The sequence below is a fragment of the Oncorhynchus clarkii genome, chromosome 2 (assembly GCF_045791955.1).
Source record: "Oncorhynchus clarkii lewisi isolate Uvic-CL-2024 chromosome 2, UVic_Ocla_1.0, whole genome shotgun sequence".
In the NCBI taxonomy this organism is placed as follows: domain Eukaryota; kingdom Metazoa; phylum Chordata; class Actinopteri; order Salmoniformes; family Salmonidae; genus Oncorhynchus; species Oncorhynchus clarkii.
Window position 1 is genome coordinate 92,814,294 of NC_092148.1, and position 23,160 is coordinate 92,837,453.

The 23,160-nt window shown below is 42.3% G+C and overlaps 1 protein-coding gene across 1 annotated transcript in view; it reads left to right on the plus strand.

Annotated features, from left to right (window-relative positions):
* LOC139378535 (ATPase phospholipid transporting 8B4) overlaps positions 1 to 21,599 on the plus strand; it is a 51,253-nt gene extending 29,654 nt beyond the window's left edge. Inside the window, exons 19-29 of the mRNA XM_071120808.1 lie at positions 3,590 to 3,701; positions 3,924 to 4,029; positions 5,023 to 5,164; positions 5,727 to 5,910; positions 9,332 to 9,555; positions 9,801 to 9,884; positions 10,330 to 10,575; positions 15,196 to 15,334; positions 15,544 to 15,674; positions 19,507 to 19,656; positions 19,978 to 21,599. Coding sequence (XP_070976909.1) covers positions 3,590 to 3,701; positions 3,924 to 4,029; positions 5,023 to 5,164; positions 5,727 to 5,910; positions 9,332 to 9,555; positions 9,801 to 9,884; positions 10,330 to 10,575; positions 15,196 to 15,334; positions 15,544 to 15,674; positions 19,507 to 19,656; positions 19,978 to 20,208 — 1,749 coding nt within the window. The 3' untranslated portion in view covers positions 20,209 to 21,599. The remainder of the gene's footprint in view (positions 1 to 3,589; positions 3,702 to 3,923; positions 4,030 to 5,022; positions 5,165 to 5,726; positions 5,911 to 9,331; positions 9,556 to 9,800; positions 9,885 to 10,329; positions 10,576 to 15,195; positions 15,335 to 15,543; positions 15,675 to 19,506; positions 19,657 to 19,977) is intronic.
* Positions 21,600 to 23,160: the final 1,561 nt, after the last annotated feature.

Here is a 23,160-nt window from a genome sequence, read left to right on the forward strand (position 1 = left end):
TAAAGGGTGACCTATAGACGGATATATAGGGTGACATATAGACTATATATAGACTGACCTATAGACAGTCCTATAGATTGACATATAGACATATATAGACTGACCTATAGACGGATATATAGGGTGACCTATAGACGGATATATAGGGTGACATATAGACTATATATAGACTGACCTATAGACAGTCCTATAGATTGACATATAGACATATATAGACTGACCTATAGACGGATAAATAGGGTGACCTATAGACTATATATAAACTGATATATAGACTTACCTATAGACTGACTTCTAGACTGACCTATAAACTGATATATAGACTTACCTATAGACTGACTTCTAGACTGACCTATAAACTGATATATAGACTTACCTATAGACTGACTTCTAGACTGACCTATAAACTGATATATAGACTTACCTATAGACTGACTTCTAGACTTATATATAGACTGATTTATAGACTGACATATAGAAAGACCTATAGACTATATATAAACTGATATATAGACTTACCTATAGACTATATATAAACTGATATATAGACTGACCTATAGACGGATATATAGGGTGACCTATAGATGGATATATAGGGTGACCTATAGACTGATATATAGACTGACCTATAAACTGATATATAGACTGATTTCTAGACTGATTTCTAGACTGACCTATAGACTGATATATAAACTGATTTCTAGACTGACCGATAAACTGATATATAGACTTACCTATAGACAATATATATACTGATAGGTAGACTGATCTATAGACTGATATATAGACTGACCTATAGACTGACCTATTGACTGCTAAATAGACTGATTTCTAGACTGACCTATAGACTGACCTATAGACTGACCTATAGACATATATATTCTGATTTCTAGACTGACCTATAAACTGATATATAGACTGACCTATAGACTGACCTATAGAATGACCTATAAACTGATATATAGACTGATTTCTAGACTGACCTATAGACTGATATATAGAGTGACCTATAGACTGATATATAGACTGACATATAGACTGACCTATAGACTGATATATAGACTGACCTATAGACTGACCTATAGACTGATTTCTAGACTGACCTATAGACTGATATATAGATTGATATATAGACTAATTTCTAGACTGACCTCTAGACTGATATTTAGACTGATATATAAACTGATTTCTAGACTGACTTATAGACTGACCTATAGACTGATATATAACTGATTTCTAGACTGACCTATAGACTGATATATAGACTGATCTCTAGACTGACCTATAAACTGATATATAGACTGATTTCTAGACTGACCTATAGACTGATATATAGACTGACCTATAGACTGATATATAACTGATTTCTAGACTGACCTATAGACTGATATATAGACTGATCTCTAGACTGACCTATAGACTGACCTATAGACTGATCTATAGACTGATATATAGACTGATTTCTAGACTGACCTATAAACTGAAATATAGACTGATTTCTAGATTGACCTCTAGACTGATATATAGACTGACCTATAGACTGATATATAGACTGACCTATAAACTGACCTATAGACCGACCTATAGACTGATATTTAGATTGACCTATAAACTGAAATATAGACTGATTTCTACTGACCTCTAGACTGATACAGTGCCTTGCGAAAGTATTCGGCCCCCTTGAACTTTGCGACCTTTTGCCACATTTCAGGCTTCAAACATAAAGATATAAAACTGTATTTTTTTGTGAAGAATCAACAACAAGTGGGACACAATCATGAAGTGGAACGACATTTATTGGATATTTCAAACTTTTTTAACAAATCAAAAACTGAAAAATTGGGCGTGCAAAATTATTCAGCCCCCTTAAGTTAATACTTTGTAGCGCCACCTTTTGCTGCGATTACAGCTGTAAGTCGCTTGGGGTATGTCTCTATCAGTTTTGCACATCGAGAGACTGAATTTTTTTTCCCATTCCTCCTTGCAAAACAGCTCGAGCTCAGTGAGGTTGGATGGAGAGCATTTGTGAACAGCAGTTTTCAGTTCTTTCCACATTTTCTCGATTGGATTCAGGTCTGGACTTTGACTTGGCCATTCTAACACCTGGATATGTTTATTTTTGAACCATTCCATTGTAGATTTTGCTTTATGTTTTGGATCATTGTCTTGTTGGAAGACAAATCTCCGTCCCAGTCTCAGGTCTTTTGCAGACTCCATCAGGTTTTCTTCCAGAATGGTCCTGTATTTGGCTCCATCCATCTTCCCATCAATTTTAACCATCTTCCCTGTCCCTGCTGAAGAAAAGCAGGCCCAAACCATGATGCTGCCACCACCATGTTTGACAGTGGGGATGGTGTGTTCAGCTGTGTTGCTTTTACGCCAAAGATAACGTTTTGCATTGTTGACAAAAAGTTCAATTTTGGTTTCATCTGACCAGAGCACCTTCTTCCACATGTTTGGTGTGTCTCCCAGGTGGCTTGTGGCAAACTTTAAACAACACTTTTTATGGATATCTTTAAGAAATGGCTTTCTTCTTGCCACTCTTCCATAAAGGCCAGATTTGTGCAATATACGACTGATTGTTGTCCTATGGACAGAGTCTCCCACCTCAGCTGTAGATCTCTGCAGTTCATCCAGAGTGATCATGGGCCTCTTGGCTGCATCTCTGATCAGTCTTCTCCTTGTATGAGCTGAAAGTTTAGAGGGACGGCCAGGTCTTGGTAGATTTGCAGTGGTCTGATACTCCTTCCATTTCAATATTATCGCTTGCACAGTGCTCCTTGGGATGTTTAAAGCTTGGGAAATCTTTTTGTATCCAAATCCGGCTTTAAACTTCTTCACAACAGTATCTCGGACCTGCCTGGTGTGTTCCTTGTTCTTCATGATGCTCTCTGCGCTTTTAACGGACCTCTGAGACTATCACAGTGCAGGTGCATTTATACGGAGACTTGATTACACACAGGTGGATTGTATTTATCATCATTAGTCATTTAGGTCAACATTGGATCATTCAGAGATCCTCACTGAACTTCTGGAGAGAGTTTGCTGCACTGAAAGTAAAGGGGCTGAATAATTTTGCACGCCCAATTTTTCAGTTTTTGATTTGTTAAAAAAGTTTGAAATATCCAATAAATGTCGTTCCACTTCATGATTGTGTCCCACTTGTTGTTGATTCTTCACAAAAAAATACAGTTTTATATCTTTATGTTTGAAGCCTGAAATGTGGCAAAAGGTCGCAAAGTTCAAGGGGGCCGAATACTTTCGCAAGGCACTGTATATAGACTGACCTGTAGACTGATATATAGACTGACCTATAGACTGATATATAGACTGACCTATAGACTGACCTATAGACTGACCTATCAAGAACAGAGAGGACGGACTGGCTGCTCTCTATGAGGAGATAAAGGGTTGATGTAAGACTGACCTTTAGACTGACCAGAGGCAACAGTATCCTAGATGCCCTGCCGTTATGCCCTTGATCAAGGCACTTAACCCTTCAACTGCTCCAGGGACGCTACACCATGGCTGACCCAGTCTGGGGTGTGTTCTCAGGGGTTCTACTGGTGGTTTGTTTTCCCCTCTCAAGCTCCTAGGAGCCACAGCAGTAGAAGACAAACTGCAGGAGGGGGTTCCTGAAACAATCGCCTGTTTGACCCTGGCCAACATCAAGATTTGGGTTCTCACTGGGGATAAGTTAGGTAAGCACCAATGAAGAGATGGACCAATGTCTTGAACCATCAAGTTTACTCCCTCTACAAATACTTTATTTTGGAGTACTACTGATATAGATTACTGCATTGTTTGGAAAGAGCGTGCAGGAAAGGCATTTCACAGTAATATATTTGTATTCAGTGTCAATGATACATTGACAATACTGAACATAAAATTGGAGGTAACGTGACATATTCTGTGGTTTGCAGAGACGGCGATGAACATCGGCTACTCCTGCAACATGCTGAGAGACGATATGAACGAAGTGTTTATCATATCAGGACATTCTGTCTTAGAGGTGCAGCAGCAACTCAGGTTAGGCCTCATGGTCATGAAACAGACTCTCAGTCATGACTATACCTGCAGGTAATCAATCATCTGTGTCTGTTATTGCAGGATTTCTGGGTTTTCAGGCTGGGTTTCTGTAAAGCACTTTGTGACAACTGATGATGGGGGTGGGGAAAAAAAAGGGCTTTTATAAAAAATTAAAATAAAAACATTTGATTGATTGACCTGAATGTTAAAAAGTGAATCTGCTCCCTCAGCAGCTTTTTTGTTTTTGATAGTCAAAGTGAGCGCTGGCTGGCTGACTTGGTCACGTGACAAGGTCCCCCAGGGGATTCCTTCCACTTTAGTTGGACTAAGAACTTGTTATTCTCCCAACAATTGATCCCAGAGGGAAGCTATCACCATGACAGCCAGTCAGCCAGCCAGCCAGTCAGCCAGCCAGTCAGCCAGCCAGCCAGTCAGCCATCCAGCCAGTCAGTCAGCCAGCCAGCCAGTCAGCCAGCCAGCCAGTCAGCCAGCCAGTCAGCCCAGCCAGTCAGCCAGCCAGCCAGTCAGCCAGCCAGCCCAGCCAGTCAGCCAGCCAGCCAGTCAGCCAGCCAGTCAGCCAGCCAGCCAGTCAGCCAGCCAGCCAGTCAGCCATCCAGCCAGTCAGCCAGCCAGTCAGTCAGCCAGCCAGTCAGCCAGCCAGTCAGTCAGCCAGTCAGCCAGCCAGCCAGTCAGCCAGTCAGCCAGCCAGCCAGCCCCGTTGGCCCAATTGGTTGTTTTGAATTTTTTATCTGAGTGAGAGGAAAAGAGAGATCATGAACATTCATTGTAGTGTCCTTCTATTTCTATATTTGGACATTAAATTGACATTTTAGTCATCTAGCAGACTCTCTATATCCAGAGAGACTACCAGTTAGTGCATTCATCATATGGCAGCTAAGCGAGACAGTCGCATCTCACAGTCATAATAAGTAAATGTGTCCCAATGACATCTGTTTATGTCCCCCCCCACCACCACCCTCACTCTGTCTTTAGGAGTGCTAAGGAGCACATCCTGGGCCTGGGCAGGGTCAGCGGTACTGTAGATGTGGAGAAGACAGATGACTTCTCAGAGGATTCTGTATTTGAAGAAACCATAATAGCAGAGTATGCCTTAATCATCAATGGACACAGTCTGGTAAGGAGGCTCCTCTTTTGTTTCTCTACATATAATGAAATGGCTTGCCAAACCAGATGCCCGGACTATATTTTCATCCCTGTTGAATGTGTGTATGGGTGTGTGTCTATCTGGTAAGGACCGTTTAATATCTTTGTTCCTGTGGCGTCTGCTGATTCTGCTTAGTCTTTAATGAGCAGACTGCTGGTGATTAGGGAGTCTCCTAGCTCTGTGAGAAAGGCTGTCATTAAGACAACAGACAGACAGACAGACAGACAGACAGACAGACAGACAGACAGACAGACAGACAGACAGACAGACAGACAGACTGCCCTTGCATGGGGAGTTGTTGGTTACCCAGGGTCTACATCCTGTCTCTGCTCTGCAAGAGGGCTGGGATGTTAAACACCACAGGACTGGTTAACATTACCATTAATAGTGGTTTTAATAGGCCTAATGTGTCTGTGTCTCTGGCGGTGTTGTAGAGAAAGACACAAGATTACTTCCATTCTAACCAAAATGGACAATAAAATCTTATAATAAATGCATCTCTTTGTCTCCTCTCCTATTAACCCCCCTGTAGGCCCATGCCCTGGAGCCTGAGCTGGAGCAGGTCCTTCTGGAGACTGCCTGTCTGTGTAAGACAGTGATCTGCTGTAGGGTGACTCCCATGCAGAAGGCCCAGGTGGTGGAGCTGGTCAAGACGAACAAGATGGCTGTGACTCTGGCCATAGGAGACGGAGCCAATGACGTCAGCATGATCAAGAGTAATACATAGGTTACGTTATATTCATCTCGCGGTGTTGCTCAGTCACCAGCAGATATGAGCAGCAATGAACGGGGTTCACAGAATGTCAGGAAGGACACAAGATCGGTTGGAAAACAAAGTTCCTACATGAGAGTGCATGCTATCTTCATTTATGTTCAATCATGAGTCTAAATACAAAATCGGGTGTGAATCTGATGTATGTTTCATGAGGAGAAGAGGATTTTGAGCAGTAGGGTTCAATATGCAAAGAATGAGTTGCTAATAGTTTCCTTGTTTTTTGAGATATCATTAGAAATTCAATGTGCTTCATCTTAGGGACATCCATAATAGAGATGACAAGTTTCAAGTTGATAGGCCATTGTGGAGTGGATTTACAGTGGTTTAAATGGTACACGTAAAATCAGATTTTTATGTCTAAAGGCCAAATTTGGAGTGAATCTGAGAAGATTTTATATGATTATTTTAAGCATTAGCGTTACACAGTGAAAAATGTGAATTGGTAACAGTTTTCTTATATTTTAAGAGATCAATACCAAGCTTAACATGGTTCGTCATGGTAATGTATTTGATTACCCTAAAAAGTTGCGAAGTGGATTTACATTGGTTTAAATGGATACGTAAAATCCATTTAAAAAGTTTTTTTTGTCAATAATGGGGATGGGGTTTGGGGGCCTTTCCCCCCATCCAATTAATTCTATGGAAGTTGAAACTGATTTACAGCATTTCTATACAATTTAAAAACTCAAATGCTATTTGGAGAACATTTAAAAAACAGGCCAAAATGTTCCCAGCCGTTATCACATTGGTTACTGTAGCTTCATTCATCTCAGTCCATCGACAAACACATAGCCTATTAACTATACCATTAGGCGCTATACACACAAACTCAGATTAGCTCAGCACCAGGATTACAAACTTTAATTTAACATGTAGCAGTCTGTTAGCAGACATTTTATTTTATGAACAAAAGGTAAACAAATACGCTTTTTTTTTGTTGCAGTTTACAGCTAATTTTCTGCAATTCTACACATTTTGCCATGGGGTGGAGAGAAATGTCTGCAGTTTTAAAGCTAATTTCCTGCAATTCTACACATTTTGCCATGACTATTGACATGTTAATATGATATCTGAGTAATAGTGACTAACAAAATCAACCCTGGAAGTCAAGGCCCCTGGGCAAATGCAATATGTACGTGTACCCGATCGGTAATTCAGCCATGAATTTTCTACAAGTTGAGATAGGCTGGCTAGACTAAGAAGAGTAATTTAATTGTGCGACTGTCAGTAAATGATATATAACAAAAGGAAGACTGCTGATGCACAACCACGTTTCCTTTTGAAATATATTCTACTATTCTGACTCTCAACAGTCAAATAAAATAATACATGTATTGCCAAAGCAAGTATAATGGATAAACAAAAGTGAAATAAACAATTCAAAAGTGAACAGTAAATATTACACTCACACAAGTTACAAGATAATAGAGACATTTCCAATATCATTTTATGTTTACGTAGTGTTGTAACGATGTGCAAATAGTTAAAGGACAAAAGGGAAAATAAATAAACATAAATATGGGTTGTATTTAGAATGGTGTTTGTTCTTCACTGGTTGACCCACACATATTGCTGCTGTGATGGCACACTCTGGTATTTTACCCAATAGATATGTGAGTTTATCAAAATTGGATTTGTTTTTTCGAATTCTTTGTGGGTCTGTGTAATCTGATAGAAATATGTGTCTCTGATATGGTCATCATTTTAGCAGGAGGTTAGGAAGTGCAGCTCAGTTTCCACCTCATTTTGTGGGCAGTGTGCACATAGCTTGTCTTCTCTTGAGAGCCAGGTCTGTCTACGACGGCCTTTCTCAATAGCAAGGCTATGCTCACTGAGTCTGTACATAGTCAAAGCTTTCCTTAATTTTGGGTCAGTCACAGTGGTTAGGTATTCTGCCACTGTGTACTCTCTGTTTAGGGCCAAATAGCATTCAACATGTCAAGTAATTATCTTTTTGTTTGGTTTGGTCTAGTTGTGCTGCTGTCCTGGGGCACTGTCTGTTTTTGTTTGTGAACAGAGCCCCAGGACCAGCTTGCTTAGGAGAAGCAAGGTTCATCTCTCTGTAGGTGATTTGTTATGGAAGGCTTTTGGGTTGTTGTAGAATTTAACAGCTCTTTTCTGGATTTTGATAATTAGCGGGTTTCGGCCTAATTCCGCTCTGCATGCATTATTTGGTGTTTTACGTTGTACACATAGAACATTTTTGCTGAATTCTGCATGCAGAGTCTCAATTCTGTGCTTGTCCCATTTGGTGAATTCTTGGATGGTGAGCGGACCCCAGACCTCACAACCATAAAGGGCAATGGGTTCTATAACTAATTCAAGTATTTTTATCCAGATCCTAATTGGTATGTAAAATGTTATGTTCCTTTTGATGGCATAGAAGGAAGGCCCTTCTTACCTTGTCTCTCAGATTGTTCACAGCTTTGTGGAAGTTACCTGTGGCGCTGATGTTTAAGCCGAGGTATGTATAGTTTTTTGTGTGCTCTAGGGCAACGGTGTCTAGATGGAATTTGTATTTGTGGTCCTGACAACTGGACCTTTTTTGGAACTCCATTATTTTTGTCTTACTGAGATTTACTGTCAAGGCCCAGGTCTGACAGAATCTGTGCAGAAGATCTTGGTGCTGCCTAAGGTCCTCCTTGGTTGGGGACAGAAGCACCAGATCATCAGCAAACAGTAGATATTTGACTTCAGATTCTATTAGGGTAAGGCCGGGTGCTGCAGACTGTTCTTGCGCCCTTGATAATTTGCTGATATATATGTTGAAGAGGGTGGGGCTTAAGCTGCATCCCTGTCTCACCCCACGGCCCTGTGGAAAGAAATGTGTGTGTTTTTTGCCAATTTTTGTTGTTTTTGTACATGGATTTTATAATGTCGTATGTTTTTCCACCAACACCACTTTCCATCAATTTGTATAGCAGACCCTCATGCCAAATTGAGTCAAAAGCTTTTTTGAAGTCAACAAAGCATGAGAAGACTTTGCCTTTGTTCTGATTTGTTTGTTTGCCAATTAGGGTGTGCAGGGTGAATACGTGGTCTGTCATACGATAGTTTTGTAAAAAGCCAATATGACATTTGCTCAGTACATTGTTTTCACTGAGGAAATGTACAAGTCTGCTGTTAATGATAATGCAGAGGATTTCCCCAAGGTTGCTGTTGACGCATATCCCACGGTAGTTATTGGGGTCAATTTTGTCTCCACTTTTGTGGATTGGGGTTATCAGTCCTTGGTTCCAAATATTGGGGAAATTGCCAGAGCTGAGGATGATGTTAAAGAGTTTAAGTATAGTCAATTGGAATTTGTTGTCTGTAAATTTTATCATTTCATGCAGGGTCTCTCTCTCTCTCTCTCTGTCCAGCTGCTCATATAGGTGTAGGTATATCAGGTCAGGAGGGCATGCAGGCTGTGCTAGCCTCCGACTACTCCTTTGCCCAGTTCCGCTATCTGCAGCGTCTCCTGCTGGTCCACGGCCGCTGGTCCTATTTCCGCATGTGCAACTTCCTGTTCTACTTCTTCTACAAGAACTTTGCCTTCACCCTGGTGCACTTCTGGTTCGGCTTCTTCTGTGGTTTCTCAGCTCAGGTAATTAAAAGTGACAAAAAAAATAATATATAAATATATATTTTGGGAAAAATTAGGAACAAAATGTACTTACGGTAGTTGTCTTTGTCCAAAGTCTCTTGAAAATAAAAAAACAATAATCAGTTATAAATGCTATTGCATTGGGGCAAAGAACAATGCACCATTATAGTTCATCAACATTTTTGTTGATTGTAAACATTTTGTATACATTTTTTTCTTCACTTTATTCCTTCTTCTGTTCTTAGACGGTTTATGACCAGTGGTTTATCACTCTCTTCAATATAGTCTACACATCCCTGCCAGTTCTGGCCATGGGGCTTTTCGATCAGGTAAGAACTGGTAGAAACTACAGACAATGGCAAACCGCCGAGCCTTCTTTCACTTTCCTTAACTTACTTACTTTCTTTCGTTTTTTTTCTTTTCAAGATTCTGCCAAGTCATACAGGTGAATATGTAATGTTTTTAGATACCCTTTGTCCTGTGTCCTAACAAAATACCCTTAGGAACTCTAAACCTCTAACTACCAATACCCCACCTAAACCTTAATTACTACCCTTGTCCTCACCCAACTCTAACTCAATATCATTTAGAGTCGGTAAACTGACCAGGACACAGGTTAAGCCTAGTTCTGAACTAAAAAGCCTACCCAATGGAGAAAGTCCATTAAAGTGCTTATTAGTCCAGGACTTAAGCTAAATCTGTATCTGGGAAACCAGACAATGTAATCCAGCGTACACATACACCTCTCATCACAACAACTCTTTTCATCCCCAGGATGTGAACGAAGCCAACAGCCACCGCTACCCTAGCCTGTACCGTCCAGGACAGCTCAATGTACTGTTCAACAAGAGACAGTTCTTCCTGTGTACGCTGCAGGGGGTGGGCACCTCCTTCCTCCTCTTCTTCATCCCCTACGGAGCCTTCTGCCTCGTCGCCAGGGATGACGGATCACACATCTCAGACCAGCAGGCTTTCGCCGTCATCATATCAACATCCTTGGTCATAGTGGTGAGCGTTCAGGTAAGAGACATAGTCAGATGGCTCATTCATCACAAAACCCACTGATATTGCCAACTACTTTAATGATTTTTTCAATTGGCAAGATTAGCAAACTTAGGCATGACATGCCAGCAACAAAGATGGACAATACACATCCAAGTATATCTGACCAAATTATGAAAGACAAGCTTTGTAATTTTGAATTCCTTAAAGTCAGTGTGAAAGAGGTGAAAAAATTATGGATGTCTATTAACAATGACACAGGGGTCTGACACGTGGATGAAAAATTACTGAGGATAATAGCGGACGATATTGCCACTCCTATTTGCCATTTCTTCAATTTAATCCTGCAGGAAAGTGTGTGCCCTCAGGCCTGGAGGGAAGCAAAAGTAATTCCCCTACCTAAGAATAGTAAAGCCTCCTTAACTGGCTCAAATAGCCAACCAATCATCCTGTTACCAACCCTTAGTACATTTTTGGAAAACAAATGTGTTGTGTTCTTTAATGTAAGCCTCTCCAACAAAATCCAGGTAGAATCAGGAATTCCCCAGGGCAGCTGTCTAGGCCCCTTACTTTTAAAAATCTTTACTACCGACATGGCTTTGAGGAAAGCCAGTGTGTCTATGTATGCGGATGACTCAACACTATACACGTCAGCTACCACAGCGATTGAAATGAGAGCAACACTTAAAGAGCTGCAGTTAGTTTCAGCGTGGGTGGCAAGGAATAAGTTAGTCCTAAATATTTCTAAAACTGAAAGCATTGTATTTGGGACAAACCATTCACTAAACCCTAAACCTGAACTAAATCTTGTAATGAATAATGTGGAAATTGAGCAAGTTGAAGAGACTAAACTGCTTGGAGCAAACTGTCATAGACAAAACTATATTAAATATTGATACAACAGTATCTAAGATGGGGAGAAGTCTATCCATAATAAAACGCTGCTCTACCTTCTTAACAACACTGTCAACAAGGCAGGTCCTACAGGCCCTAGTTTTGTCGCACCTGGACTACTGTTCAGTCTTGTGGTCAGTTGCCTATTGGCTCAGAACAGGGCAGCACGGTTGGCCCTTGGATGTACACAGAGAGATAACATTAATAATATGTATGTCAATCTCTCCTGGCTGAAAGTGGAGGAGAGATTGACTTGATCACTACTTGTCTTTGTGAGAGGTATTGACATGTTGAATGCACCAAGCTGTCTGTTTGAACTGCTGGCACACAGCTCAGACACCCATACATACCCCACAAGACATGTCACCAGAGGTCTGTTTAAACTACTAACACACAGCTAAGACACCCATGCATACCCCCCAAGACATGCCACCAGAGGTCTGTTTAAACTACTAACACACAGCTAAGACACCCATGCATACCCCCCAAGACATGCCACCAGAGGTCTGTTTAAACTACTGGCACACAGCTAAGACACCCATACATACCCCACAAGACATGTCACCAGAGGTCTGTTTAAACTACTGGCACACAGCTCAGACACCCATACATACCCCACAAGACATGTCACCAGAGGTCTCTTCACAGTCCCCAAGTCCAGAACAGACTATGGGAGGCACACAGTACTACATAGAGCCATGACTACATGGAACTCTATTCCACAGTACTACATAGAGCCATGACTACATGGAACTCTATTCCACAGTACTACATAGAGCCATGACTACATGGAACTCTATTCCACAGTACTACATAGAGCCATGACTACATGGAACTCTATTCCACATCAAGTAACTGATGCAAGCAATACAATTAGATGTAAAAAACAGATAAATATATACCTTATGGAACAACGGGGACTGTGAAGAGACACATACATAGACACATGGTACAGAAGCGCCAAGTGTAGTTCCAAGAGGCTTCTAAACAGCTTCTACCCCCCAAGCCATAAGACTCCTGAATGTCTAATCAAATGGCTACCCCCCCCTCCCCTTTACGCCGCTGCTACTCTCTGTTATTATCTATTTATTTATTATCTATGCATAGTCACTTTAATAACTCTACCTACATGTACATATTACCTCAATTACCTCGACTAACCAGTGCCCCCTGTATATAGCACATTGACTCTGTACTGGTACCCCCTGTATATAGCCTCCACATTGACTCTGTACCGTAACACCCTGTATATAGCCTCCACATTGACTCTGTACCGGTACCCCCTGTATATAGCCTCCACACTGACTCTGTACCGGTACCCCCTGTATATAGCCTCCACATTGACTCAGTACCGGTACCCCCTTTATATAGCCTCCACATTGACTCTGTACCGGTACCCCCTGTATATAGCCTCCACATTGACTCTGTACCGGTACCCCCTGTATATAGCCTCCACATTGACTCTGTACCAGTACCCCCTGTATATAGCCTCCACACTGACTCTGTACCGGTACACCCTGTATATAGCCTCCACATTGACTCAGTACCGGTACCCCCTTTATATAGCCTCCACATTGACTCTGTACCGGTACCCCCTGTATATAGCCTCCACATTGACTCTGTACCGGTACCCCCTGTATATAGCCTCCACATTGACTCTGTACCAGTACCCCCTGTATATAGCCTCCACATTGACTCTGTACCGTAACACCCTGTATATAGTCTCCACATTGACTCTGTACCGTAATACCCTGTATATAACCTCCACATTGACTCTGTACCGTAACACCCTGTTTATAGTCTCGCTATTGCTATTTTACTGCTGCTCTTTAATTACTTCCTAGTTCCTTTTAATTGTTCCTTTTGCATTGTTGGTTAGCGGATTGTAAGTAAGCACATCACTGTCACATGTAACTAATATAATTGTATTTTATTTGATACGCACTAAACACACATGTGGATTCTGTGTTGTAGATATGTGGTAGTAGAGTAGTGGCCTGAGGGCACATACTTAATATGTTGTGAAATCTGTTGTGTATTGTAATGTTTTTCAAATGTATAGCATCCTTAATTTTGCTGGAGCCCAGGAAGAGTAGCTGCTGCCTTGACAGGAACTAATGGGGATCCATAATAAACCCCAGGAAGAGTAGCTGCTGCCTTGGCAGGAACTAATGGGGATCCATAATAAACCCCAGGAAGAGTAGCTGCTGCCTTGGCAGGAACTAATAGGGATCCATAATAAACCCCAGGAAGAGTAGCTGCTGCCTTGGCAGGAACTAATGGGGATCCATAATAAACCCCAGGAAGAGTAGCTGCTGCCTTGGCAGGAACTAATGGGGATCCATAATAAACCCCAGCAAGAGTAGCTGCTGCCTTGGCAGGAACTAATGGGGATCCATAATAAACCCCAGGAAGAGTAGCTGCTGTCTTGGCAGGAACTAATGGGGATCCATAATAAACCCCGGGAAGAGTAGCTGCTGCCTTGGCAGGAACTAATGGGGATCCATAATAAACCCCGGGAAGAGTAGCTGCTGCCTTGGCAGGAACTAATGGGGATCCATAATAAACCCCAGGAAGAGTAGCTGCTGCCTTGGCAGGAACTAATGGGGATCCATAATAAACCCCAGGAAGAGTAGCTGCTGCCTTGGCAGGAACTAATGGGGATCCATAATAAACCCCAGGAAGAGTAGCCGCTGCCTTGACAGGAACTAATAGGGGTCCATAATAAACCCCAGGAAGAGTAGCTGCTGCCTTGGCAGGAACTAATGGGGATCCATAATAAACCCCAGGAAGAGTAGCTGCCGCCTTGACAGGAACTAATAGGGATCCATAATAAACCCCAGGAAGAGTAGCTGCCGCCTTGACAGGAACTAATAGGGATCCATAATAAACCCCAGGAAGAGTAGCTGATGCCTTGATAGGAACTAATAGGGATCCATAATAAACCCCAGGAAGAGTAGCTGCTGCCTTGGCAGGAACTAATGGGGATCCATAATAAACCCCAGGAAGAGTAGCTGCTGCCTTGGCAGGAACTAATGGGGATCCATAATAAACCCCAGGAAGAGTAGCTGCTGCCTTGACAGGAACTAATAGGGGTCCATGATAAACCCCAGGAAGAGTAGCTGCTGCCTTGGCATGAACTAATGGGGATCCATAATAAACCCCAGGAAGAGTAGCTGCTGCCTTGACAGGAACTAATAGGGGTCCATAATAAACCCCAGGAAGAGTAGCTGCTTCCTTGGCAGGAACTAATGGGGATCCATAATAAACCCCAGGAAGAGTAGCTGCTGCCTTGACAGGAACTAATAGGGATCCATAATAAACCCCAGGAAGAGTAGCTGATGCCTTGACAGGAACTAATAGGGATCCATAATAAATACAAATACAAGCCTGTTATGTCTGTAGGTTGACATTTTCTGGGCCGTATCCAGCTCACATCTGCAGTATGTTAGGTGTTCAGGTGAGTACGGTAGGTGACTTGTTCAAACCTTCCTGGGTTTTGTGTTAGTTTTTGTTTTGATACCTCGTGCATTGGTTGCTATGGCAAAGATATAAATGATTCATCAGAAGAAACATCAGAAAATGCCCCCAGGCTCTGTTAGTGGACGATGGCCAGGTGAATGGTTATTCTCAAACCATGCATTATAAACTAACTAACTAACTCAAATCTAACTTACAAGATATGAACATGTCACTGTTTACTGATATGTGATATGAACATGTAGTTGTTTTGTTCGGTTACAGATTGGACTGGACACCTACTATTGGACAGCTGTGAATCACGTATTTGTGTGGGGTAGCCTGGCTGTCTACTTTGCCATTCTATTCGCTATGCACAGTGATGGTCTCTTCAGCATATTCCCCAGCCATTTTCCTTTCATTGGTAAGTCAGTCAATCAATCACATGTATTTATAAAGCAGTTTTCACATCAGTGCTTTACAGTAACCTAGTGTAATTCAGTAACCTCATGTAATACATTAACCTAGTGTTATTCAGTTTTAAATCTAGAGTACAATAATGATAGATGAAATTGTACAAATATGCAGAGCATTTTTTTGAGTCCGAGGGTATTTTTGTTGTGTTTTTTTCAGGCACAGCCCGTAACTGTCTGACTCAGAAGAGTGTGTGGCTGGTTATAATGCTGACCACCGTGGCGTGTGTCATGCCAGGGTTGGCAGTCCGCTTTCTGAAGACAGACCTTTACCCCACTCTGACAGACAAGGTAAAGGGAACTTGATTGACAGACGCCGTAACCACTAGGAACAGGGGAAACATCACACTAAACCAATGAAAAGACGTACAATACCTTCAGAAAGTATTCATACCACTTGACTTATTCCACATCTTGTTGTGTTACAGCCTGAATTCAGAATGGATTACATATTTCTTCTCTCACCCATCTATACTCAATACCCCATACTGACAAAGTAAAAACATGTTTAAAAAAACAAACATTTTAGTTAATTTATTAAAAATGAAAAACAGAAATATCACAATTAAATAAGTAAACTCAGCAAAAAAAAGACTGTCAACTGTGTTTATTTTCAGCAAACTTAAAATGTGTAAATATTTGTATGAACATAAACAAGATTCAACAACTGAGACATAAACTGAACAAGTTCCACAGACATGTGACTAACAGAAATGGAATAATGTGTCCCTGAACATAGGGGGGAGGGGTCAAAATCAAAAGTAACAGTCAGTATCTGGTGTGGCCACCAGCTGCATTAAGTACCTCAGTGCATCTCCTCATGGACTACACCAGATTTGCCAGTTTTTGCTGTGAGATGTTACCCCACTCTTCCATCAAGGCACCTGTAAGTTCCTGGACATTTCTGTGGGGAATTGCCCTAGCCCTTCCCCTCCGATCCAACAGGTCCCAGATGTGCTCAATTAGATTGAGATCTGGGTTCTTTGCTGGCCATGGCAGAACACTGACAATCCTGTCTTGCAGGAAATCACGCACAGAACGAGCAGTATGGCTGGTGGCATTGTCATGCTGGAGGGTCATGTCAGGATGAGCAGGAAGGGTACCACATGAGGGAGGAGGTTGTCTTCCCTTTAATGCACAGCGTTGAGATTAACTGCAATGACAACAAGCTCAGTCCCATGATGCTGTGACACACCGCCCCAGACCATGACGGACACTCCACCTCCAAATCGATCCACTCCAGAGGACAGGCCTCGGTGTAATGCTCATTCCTATGACGATAAACGCAAATCTGACCATCACCCCTGGTGAGACAAAACCGTGACTCGTCAGTGAAGAGCACTTTTTGCCAGTCCTGTCTGGTCCAGCGACGGTGGGTTTGTGCCCATAGGCGGCGTTGTTGCCTGTGATGTCTGGTGAGGACCTGCCTTACAACAGGCCTACAACCGTCAGTCCAGCCTCTCTCAGCTTATTGCGGACAGTCTGAGCACTGATGGAGGGATTGGGCGTGCCTGGTGTTACTCGGGCAGTTGTTGTTGCCATCCTGTACCTGTCTCGCAGGTGTGGTGTTCGGATGTACCGATCCTGTGCAGATGTTGTTACACGTGGTATGCCACTGCGAGGACGATCAGCTGTCCGTCCTGTCTCCCTGTAGCGCTGTCTTAGGCGTCTCACAGTCCTCATGCCTCCTTGCAGCATGCCTGAGGCGCGTTCACGCAGATGAGCAGGGACCCTGGGCATTTTTCTTTTGTTGTTTTTCAGAGTCAGTAGAAAGGCCCCTTTAGTGTCCTAAGTTTTCATAACTGGGACCTTAATTGCCTACCGTCTGTAAGCTGTCAGTGTCTTAACGACCGTTCCACAGGTGCATGTTCATTCATTGTTTATGGTTCATTGAACAAGCATGGGAAACAGTGTTTAAACCCTTTACAATGAAGATCTGTGAAGTTATTTGGATTTTTACGAATTATCTTTGAAAGACAGGGTCCTGAAAAAGGGTTGTCTTTTTTTGCTGAGTTTATTTACACCCCTGAGAACATACATGTTAGAATCACCTTTGACTGCAGTTACACATGCAAGTCTTTCTGGGTAAGTCTCTAAGAGCTTTGCACACCTATATTGTACAATATTTGCTCATTATTATTTTCAAAATTCTTAAAGATTTGTCAAATTGGTTGTTGATCACTGCTAGACAACCATTTTCTTCTTGCCATAGATTGTCTAGCAGATTTAAGTCAAAACTGTAACTAGGCTTCTCAGGAACATTTAACGTTGTCTTGGGAGCAACTCCAGTGTATATTTGTCCTTGTGTTTGAGGTTATTGTCCTGCTGAAAGGTGAATTTGTCTCCCAGTGTCTGTTGGAAAGCATTCCTCTAGGATTTTGCCTGTGCTTAGCTCTATTACGTTTCTTTGTATCCTAAATAACTCTCTAGACCTTGCCAATGACAAGCATACCCATAACATGATGCATCATGCCTGAGGCACGTTCACGCAGATGAGCAGGGACCCTGGGCATCTTTCTTTTGGTGTTTTTCAGAGTCGGTAGAAAGGCCCCTGTCTTGCATCAAGACATTGGAAAACCGCCCTGGTCTTTGTGGTTGAATCTGTGTTTGAAATGTTAGAGTGTTGGGCCAGTAACCAGCAGGTAGCCTAGTGGTCAGAGTGTTGGGCCAGTAATCAGCAGGTAGCCTAGTGGTCAGAGTGTTGGGCCAGTAACCAGCAGGTAGCCTAGTGGTCAGAGTGTTGGGCCAGTAACCAGCAGGTAGCCTAGTGGTTAGAGTGTTGGGCCAGTAACCAGCAGGTAGCCTAGTGGTCAGAGTGTTGGGCCAGTAACCAGCAGGTAGCCTAGTGGTCAGAGTGTTGGGCCAGTAACCAGCACGTAGCCTAGTGGTCAGAGTGTTGGGCCAGTAACCAGCAGGTAGCCTAGTGGTTAGAGCGTTGGGCCAGTAACCAGCAGGTAGCCTAGTGGTTAGAGCGTTGGGCCGGTAACCAGTAGGTAGCCTAGTGGTCAGAGTGTTGGGCCAGTAACCAGTAGGTAGCCTAGTGGTCAGAGTTTTGGGCCAGTAACCAGTAGGTAGCCTAGTGGTTAGAGCGTTGGGCCAGTAACCAGCAGGTAGCCTAGTGGTCAGAGTGTTGGGCCAGTAACCAGTAGGTAGCCTAGTGGTCAGAGTGTTGGGCCAGTAACCAGCAGGTAGCCTAGTGGTTAGAGTGTTGGGCCAGTAACCAGCAGGTAGCCTAGTGGTCAGAGTGTTGGGCCAGTAACCGAACGGTTGCTGGATCGAATCCCCGAGCCGACAAGGGAAAAAATCTGTCGTTCTGCCCCCTGAGCAAGGCAGTTAACCCAATGTTCCCCGGGGCGCTGAAGACGTAGATGCTAATTAAGGCAGCTCCCCACCTCTCTGATTCAGAGGGGTTGGGTTAAATGTCGAAGACACATTTCAATTGAATGTTTTCAGTTGTCCAACTGACTAGGTATCCCCTTTTCTCACTGTCATATAGTCAGCAGACAAAGCCAGTTGACACCCGAAACATGCACAGGAATAATTTCATATTAAATTGATTATGACAGTAGCCAGGTTATGCAACAGTATGCTTATCTTAATTGGCATAAGGACAAAATTGAAGTAAGTATATGATTAAGCACTGATTAAAACATCTGGTTGTCTGAGCAATCTTTCAAATTATTAGTACGTTTAAACAGCTTAATCAGCGTTCCAGTGGTGCATGTGATCTGAACATGTGATCTGAACATGTGATCTGAACATGTCCCAGAATCTGTCAGCTCAACCTCCCTCTTTAATACTCGATTGAAGTGAGTTCGGGAAAAACTGGAAGTATGACTCTTATCATTCGTTTTCACATACAAACTTTGTATGTCCGAACTCAGACTCAAATAGGCTTCGCAAAAAATGTCACTACTATAAAATGGTCGCTGTGGTAGAGCATTTCTTTTGATTGGTGATTTTCTGCAATCAGGTAGCCTGATTTCAGATGTGTCCATGTCAACAGGATTATTAGGGAAATTGTTCTTCATGCTAAGCATGTAAACGTTTTTTTAAACAAACTATTATATTAATCTGACTATCCACAATAACGGTACTCTCTGTTGTTGTCCTCCTTCCCCAGGTGCGGAGCCTGCAGCAGGCCAGCAGAAAGCTGGGTCCCAAGGAGCAGAACCTGAGACGTGTTCGGAGGACCAGCTCCAGGCGCTCAGCCTACGCCTTCTCCCACCAACAGGGCTATGGAGAGCTCATAACCTCAGGGAAGAACATGAAGGTCTGTCAAATAAACTAATAAACAAAAATATATATATGTTGTGTAATGCCAAAACATCAGTTCTCCTCTCTTCATTATGTTTTGTTAAAGGGTTCCCCATGGGAGAACCCTTTGATGAACCTTTTTGGGTTCGAGATAGAATACTTTTTAAGTTCCACGTAGAACCCTCCGTGAAAAGGGTTCTATATGGAACCCAAAAGGCTTCTTCAAAAGGTTCCCCCCCCCCTATGGGGACAGCAGGAGAAACCTTTTAAGGTTCTAGATAAGAGTGTAAGCCTAAATTGAATGTGTGTCACTTTATTTTTCAAAACAACATTTAAGGTCACACCCAGCACCGCTGCCCCGTCCCCATCCCTGTCCCCGTCGTCCCCTGGAAGGGTCCACAACAGCAGAAGTTTGATAGAGGGCATGTCGAAGAGGAAGGGGGAAACACCGGTAGCCTGTGTCTCTGCTGAGGCCTACGGAACATCCGGAACCTCGGAAGGCAACACTAGAACTCAACAGACTGTAATGGATTCTAATGTTGTTTCCAATGGGGCCGTTCAGACATGACCCTTTACGACCAGTTTTTAGATTCCTAACAAGCTGTTTAGACTATAAGATGATCCTGTGCGTCTACACCTGGCTCAGTGAGTAAGAGTTAGAGCATGGTGCGGTCAACATCAGGGTGGGGTTCGATTTCCCACATTGGATCGATCGGCCACATATACAGGTAACTGCCAAAGTAATGGAAACACTTGAGTAAATGAGGGTTCTGGCGGCTCTGTTATGGTGCGAGGTATGTTTTCCGGCCATGGTTTATGTCCACTGAACCCCCTTAGAGGGCAAGGTAAACTCCAATAAATACACAGCCATTCTGAGTGATACAACAGCCATTCTATCCTGATGGGAGTGGTCTCTTCCAGGATGACAATGCCCCCCTATCCACAGGGAACGAGTGGTCACTGTATGGTTTGATGAGCATGAAAACGGTGTAAACCATATGCCCATGGCCATCTCAGTCATCAGATCTCAAAACAATTGAACACTTCTAGAGCGGTGCCTGAGACAGCATTTTACACCACCATCAAAAAAAAACAACACCAAATTGAAAATGATTGTGGACGAATGGTGTCGCTACCCTCCAATAGAGATTCAGGCATTTATAGAATCTATGCCAAGAGGTGCATTAAAGCTGTTCTGGCGGCTCGTGGTGCCCCCAACGCCCTATCAAAACACTTTATGTTGGTGTTTCCTTTATTTTGGCAGGTACATGTTTGTCACTGTCAATGTTGACAGTTCTGTGAGTCACTTTAGATAAAAACGTCTGGTAAATGACTATACTGTGGGCACTGGACAAGCAGCAGCACACAAGAAAATGGAGAGTAAGTCAAACTCAATCATCAGAGGACATGAGCGCACCAGCAAGCAGGCTCCAAAAGAACCAGCACAAGAACCAGCACAGGAACCAGCACAGGAATATCCAATCAGTTGCTGCTCTGGGATCAACTAATGTTCAGAAAGATCACTATAGGCTCTAGTCCATCTGAATCAGTGGAGCGTTACAGATTTAAATTCTAAGGTCATTTTTTACTATTGAGCCTTCGTCGGCAGTGTTTACCGTGAATGCAGTCTCCGCTAACATTGCCTTTAAATTGAAATCACACTGTAACGCTTAATTTCCACGATACGGATTGAATAGAGACCTAAGCATTGGAGTTTAAATTTTTGGTGGAGATCTCCTTTTCAATAGATGTAGGAGTAGATAGATTTTTCAGTAGCCTGGGCTGGACAGGTATGAGTTCGGTATCATAGCCACTTGAAACAGAGATAAAATACAGGTATGTACTTCAGGCTGCTTTAGGAAAACATTAAGCACAACTCTATCATTGTTAGAACACTGTGTTACAAATCATATTTTGCCGATGACCATGAATATGCTAAATGTTATTTAAAAATAAAAACAATTCTGGTTTTGCACATACAGTAAGTCATCGTGATAATTAAATTAAAATCAAATAGAAACTACCTCAACAAAGATGAGGTTTAGAATGCTGACTGAAAGAATGTTCAGAATGTTCTTGAGGTTTAGAATGCTGACTGAAAGAATGTTCAGAATGTTCTTGAGGTTTAGAATGCTGACTGAAAGAATGTTCAGAATGTTCTTGAGGTTTAGAATGCTGACTGAAAGAATGTTCATAATGTTCTTGAGGTTTAGAATGCTGACTGAAAGAATGTTCATAATGTTCTTGAGGTTTAGAATGCTGACTGAAAGAATGTTCATAATGTTCTTGAGGTTTAGAATGCTGACTGAAAGAATGTTCATAATGTTCTTGAGGTTTAGAATGCTGACTGAAAGAATGTTCAGAATGTTCTTGAGGTTTAAAATGCTGACTGAAAGAATGTTCAGAATGTTCTTGAGGTTTAGAATGCTGACTGAAAGAATGTTCAGAATGTTCTTGAGGTTTAGAATGCTGACTGAAAGAATGTTCAGAATGTTCTTGAGGTTTAGAATGCTGACTGAAAGAATGTTCAGAATGTTCTTGAGGTTTAGAATGCCGACTGAAAGAATGTTCAGAATGTTCTTGAGGTTTAGAATGCTGACTGAAAGAATGTTCAGAATGTTCTTGAGGTTTAGAATGCTGACTGAAAGAATGTTCAGAATGTTCTTGAGGTTTAGAATGCTGACTGAAAGAATGTTCAGAATGTTCTTGAGGTTTAGAATGCTGACTGAAAGACTGATCAAGATGCATGTTTTTTCCTTTAATGGAGAGAACATAATAGTGCCTTTTACTAATTTAAGCATTTATCACACGTCTGAACATAGACATAACCATTCAATAGTCACAGGAGGTTGGTGGCACTTTTATTGGGGAGGATGGACTTGTGGTAATGGCTGGAGCGGAATAGGTGGAATGGTATCAAATACATCAGACATATGGTTTCCATGGTTTCCAGGTGTTTAATGCCATTCCATTTGCTCCGTTCCAGCCATTATTATGAGCCGTCCTCCCCTCAGCAGCCTCCACTGGTCAAGGTCTTTGTCATAAGTTGGCTTTATCCTTCATTTACATTTAAAGGTGCTGCAGTAGTTACAGGCAGCTGTTCAATGGTCGTTGTATACCAATTGCTTTTTAAAGAATATCATGTTAATCTGATGGTCTGTAGAGACCGTAAAGCGCCATCTATGAATTTAGGTATTGGTTTAATTTCTCAAGCCCCATCCCTCAGCTTTATGGCAAAAACAGTGGTGAGGCTGCCGTTCGGCTGGAAAAGTGAATCACAGATTGAGACTTTAAAACGGTATGAAGAGAAGGCTTTCCTGTCAACTTCCTGTAATGAAGGGGAATCCATACTGTAGGGAAGCTCAATGCGAACACTCTGGCTGTCAGCATTCTACAGCCTAATTGCCCTATTTGGTATTTGGTCACACACACACTCTCTCTCTAGCACATTGTCAACCTGTCAGACATGGATGTTTGCAGAATGAAAACATGATGTTGTTTCCATTAGGCTTATGCTTTG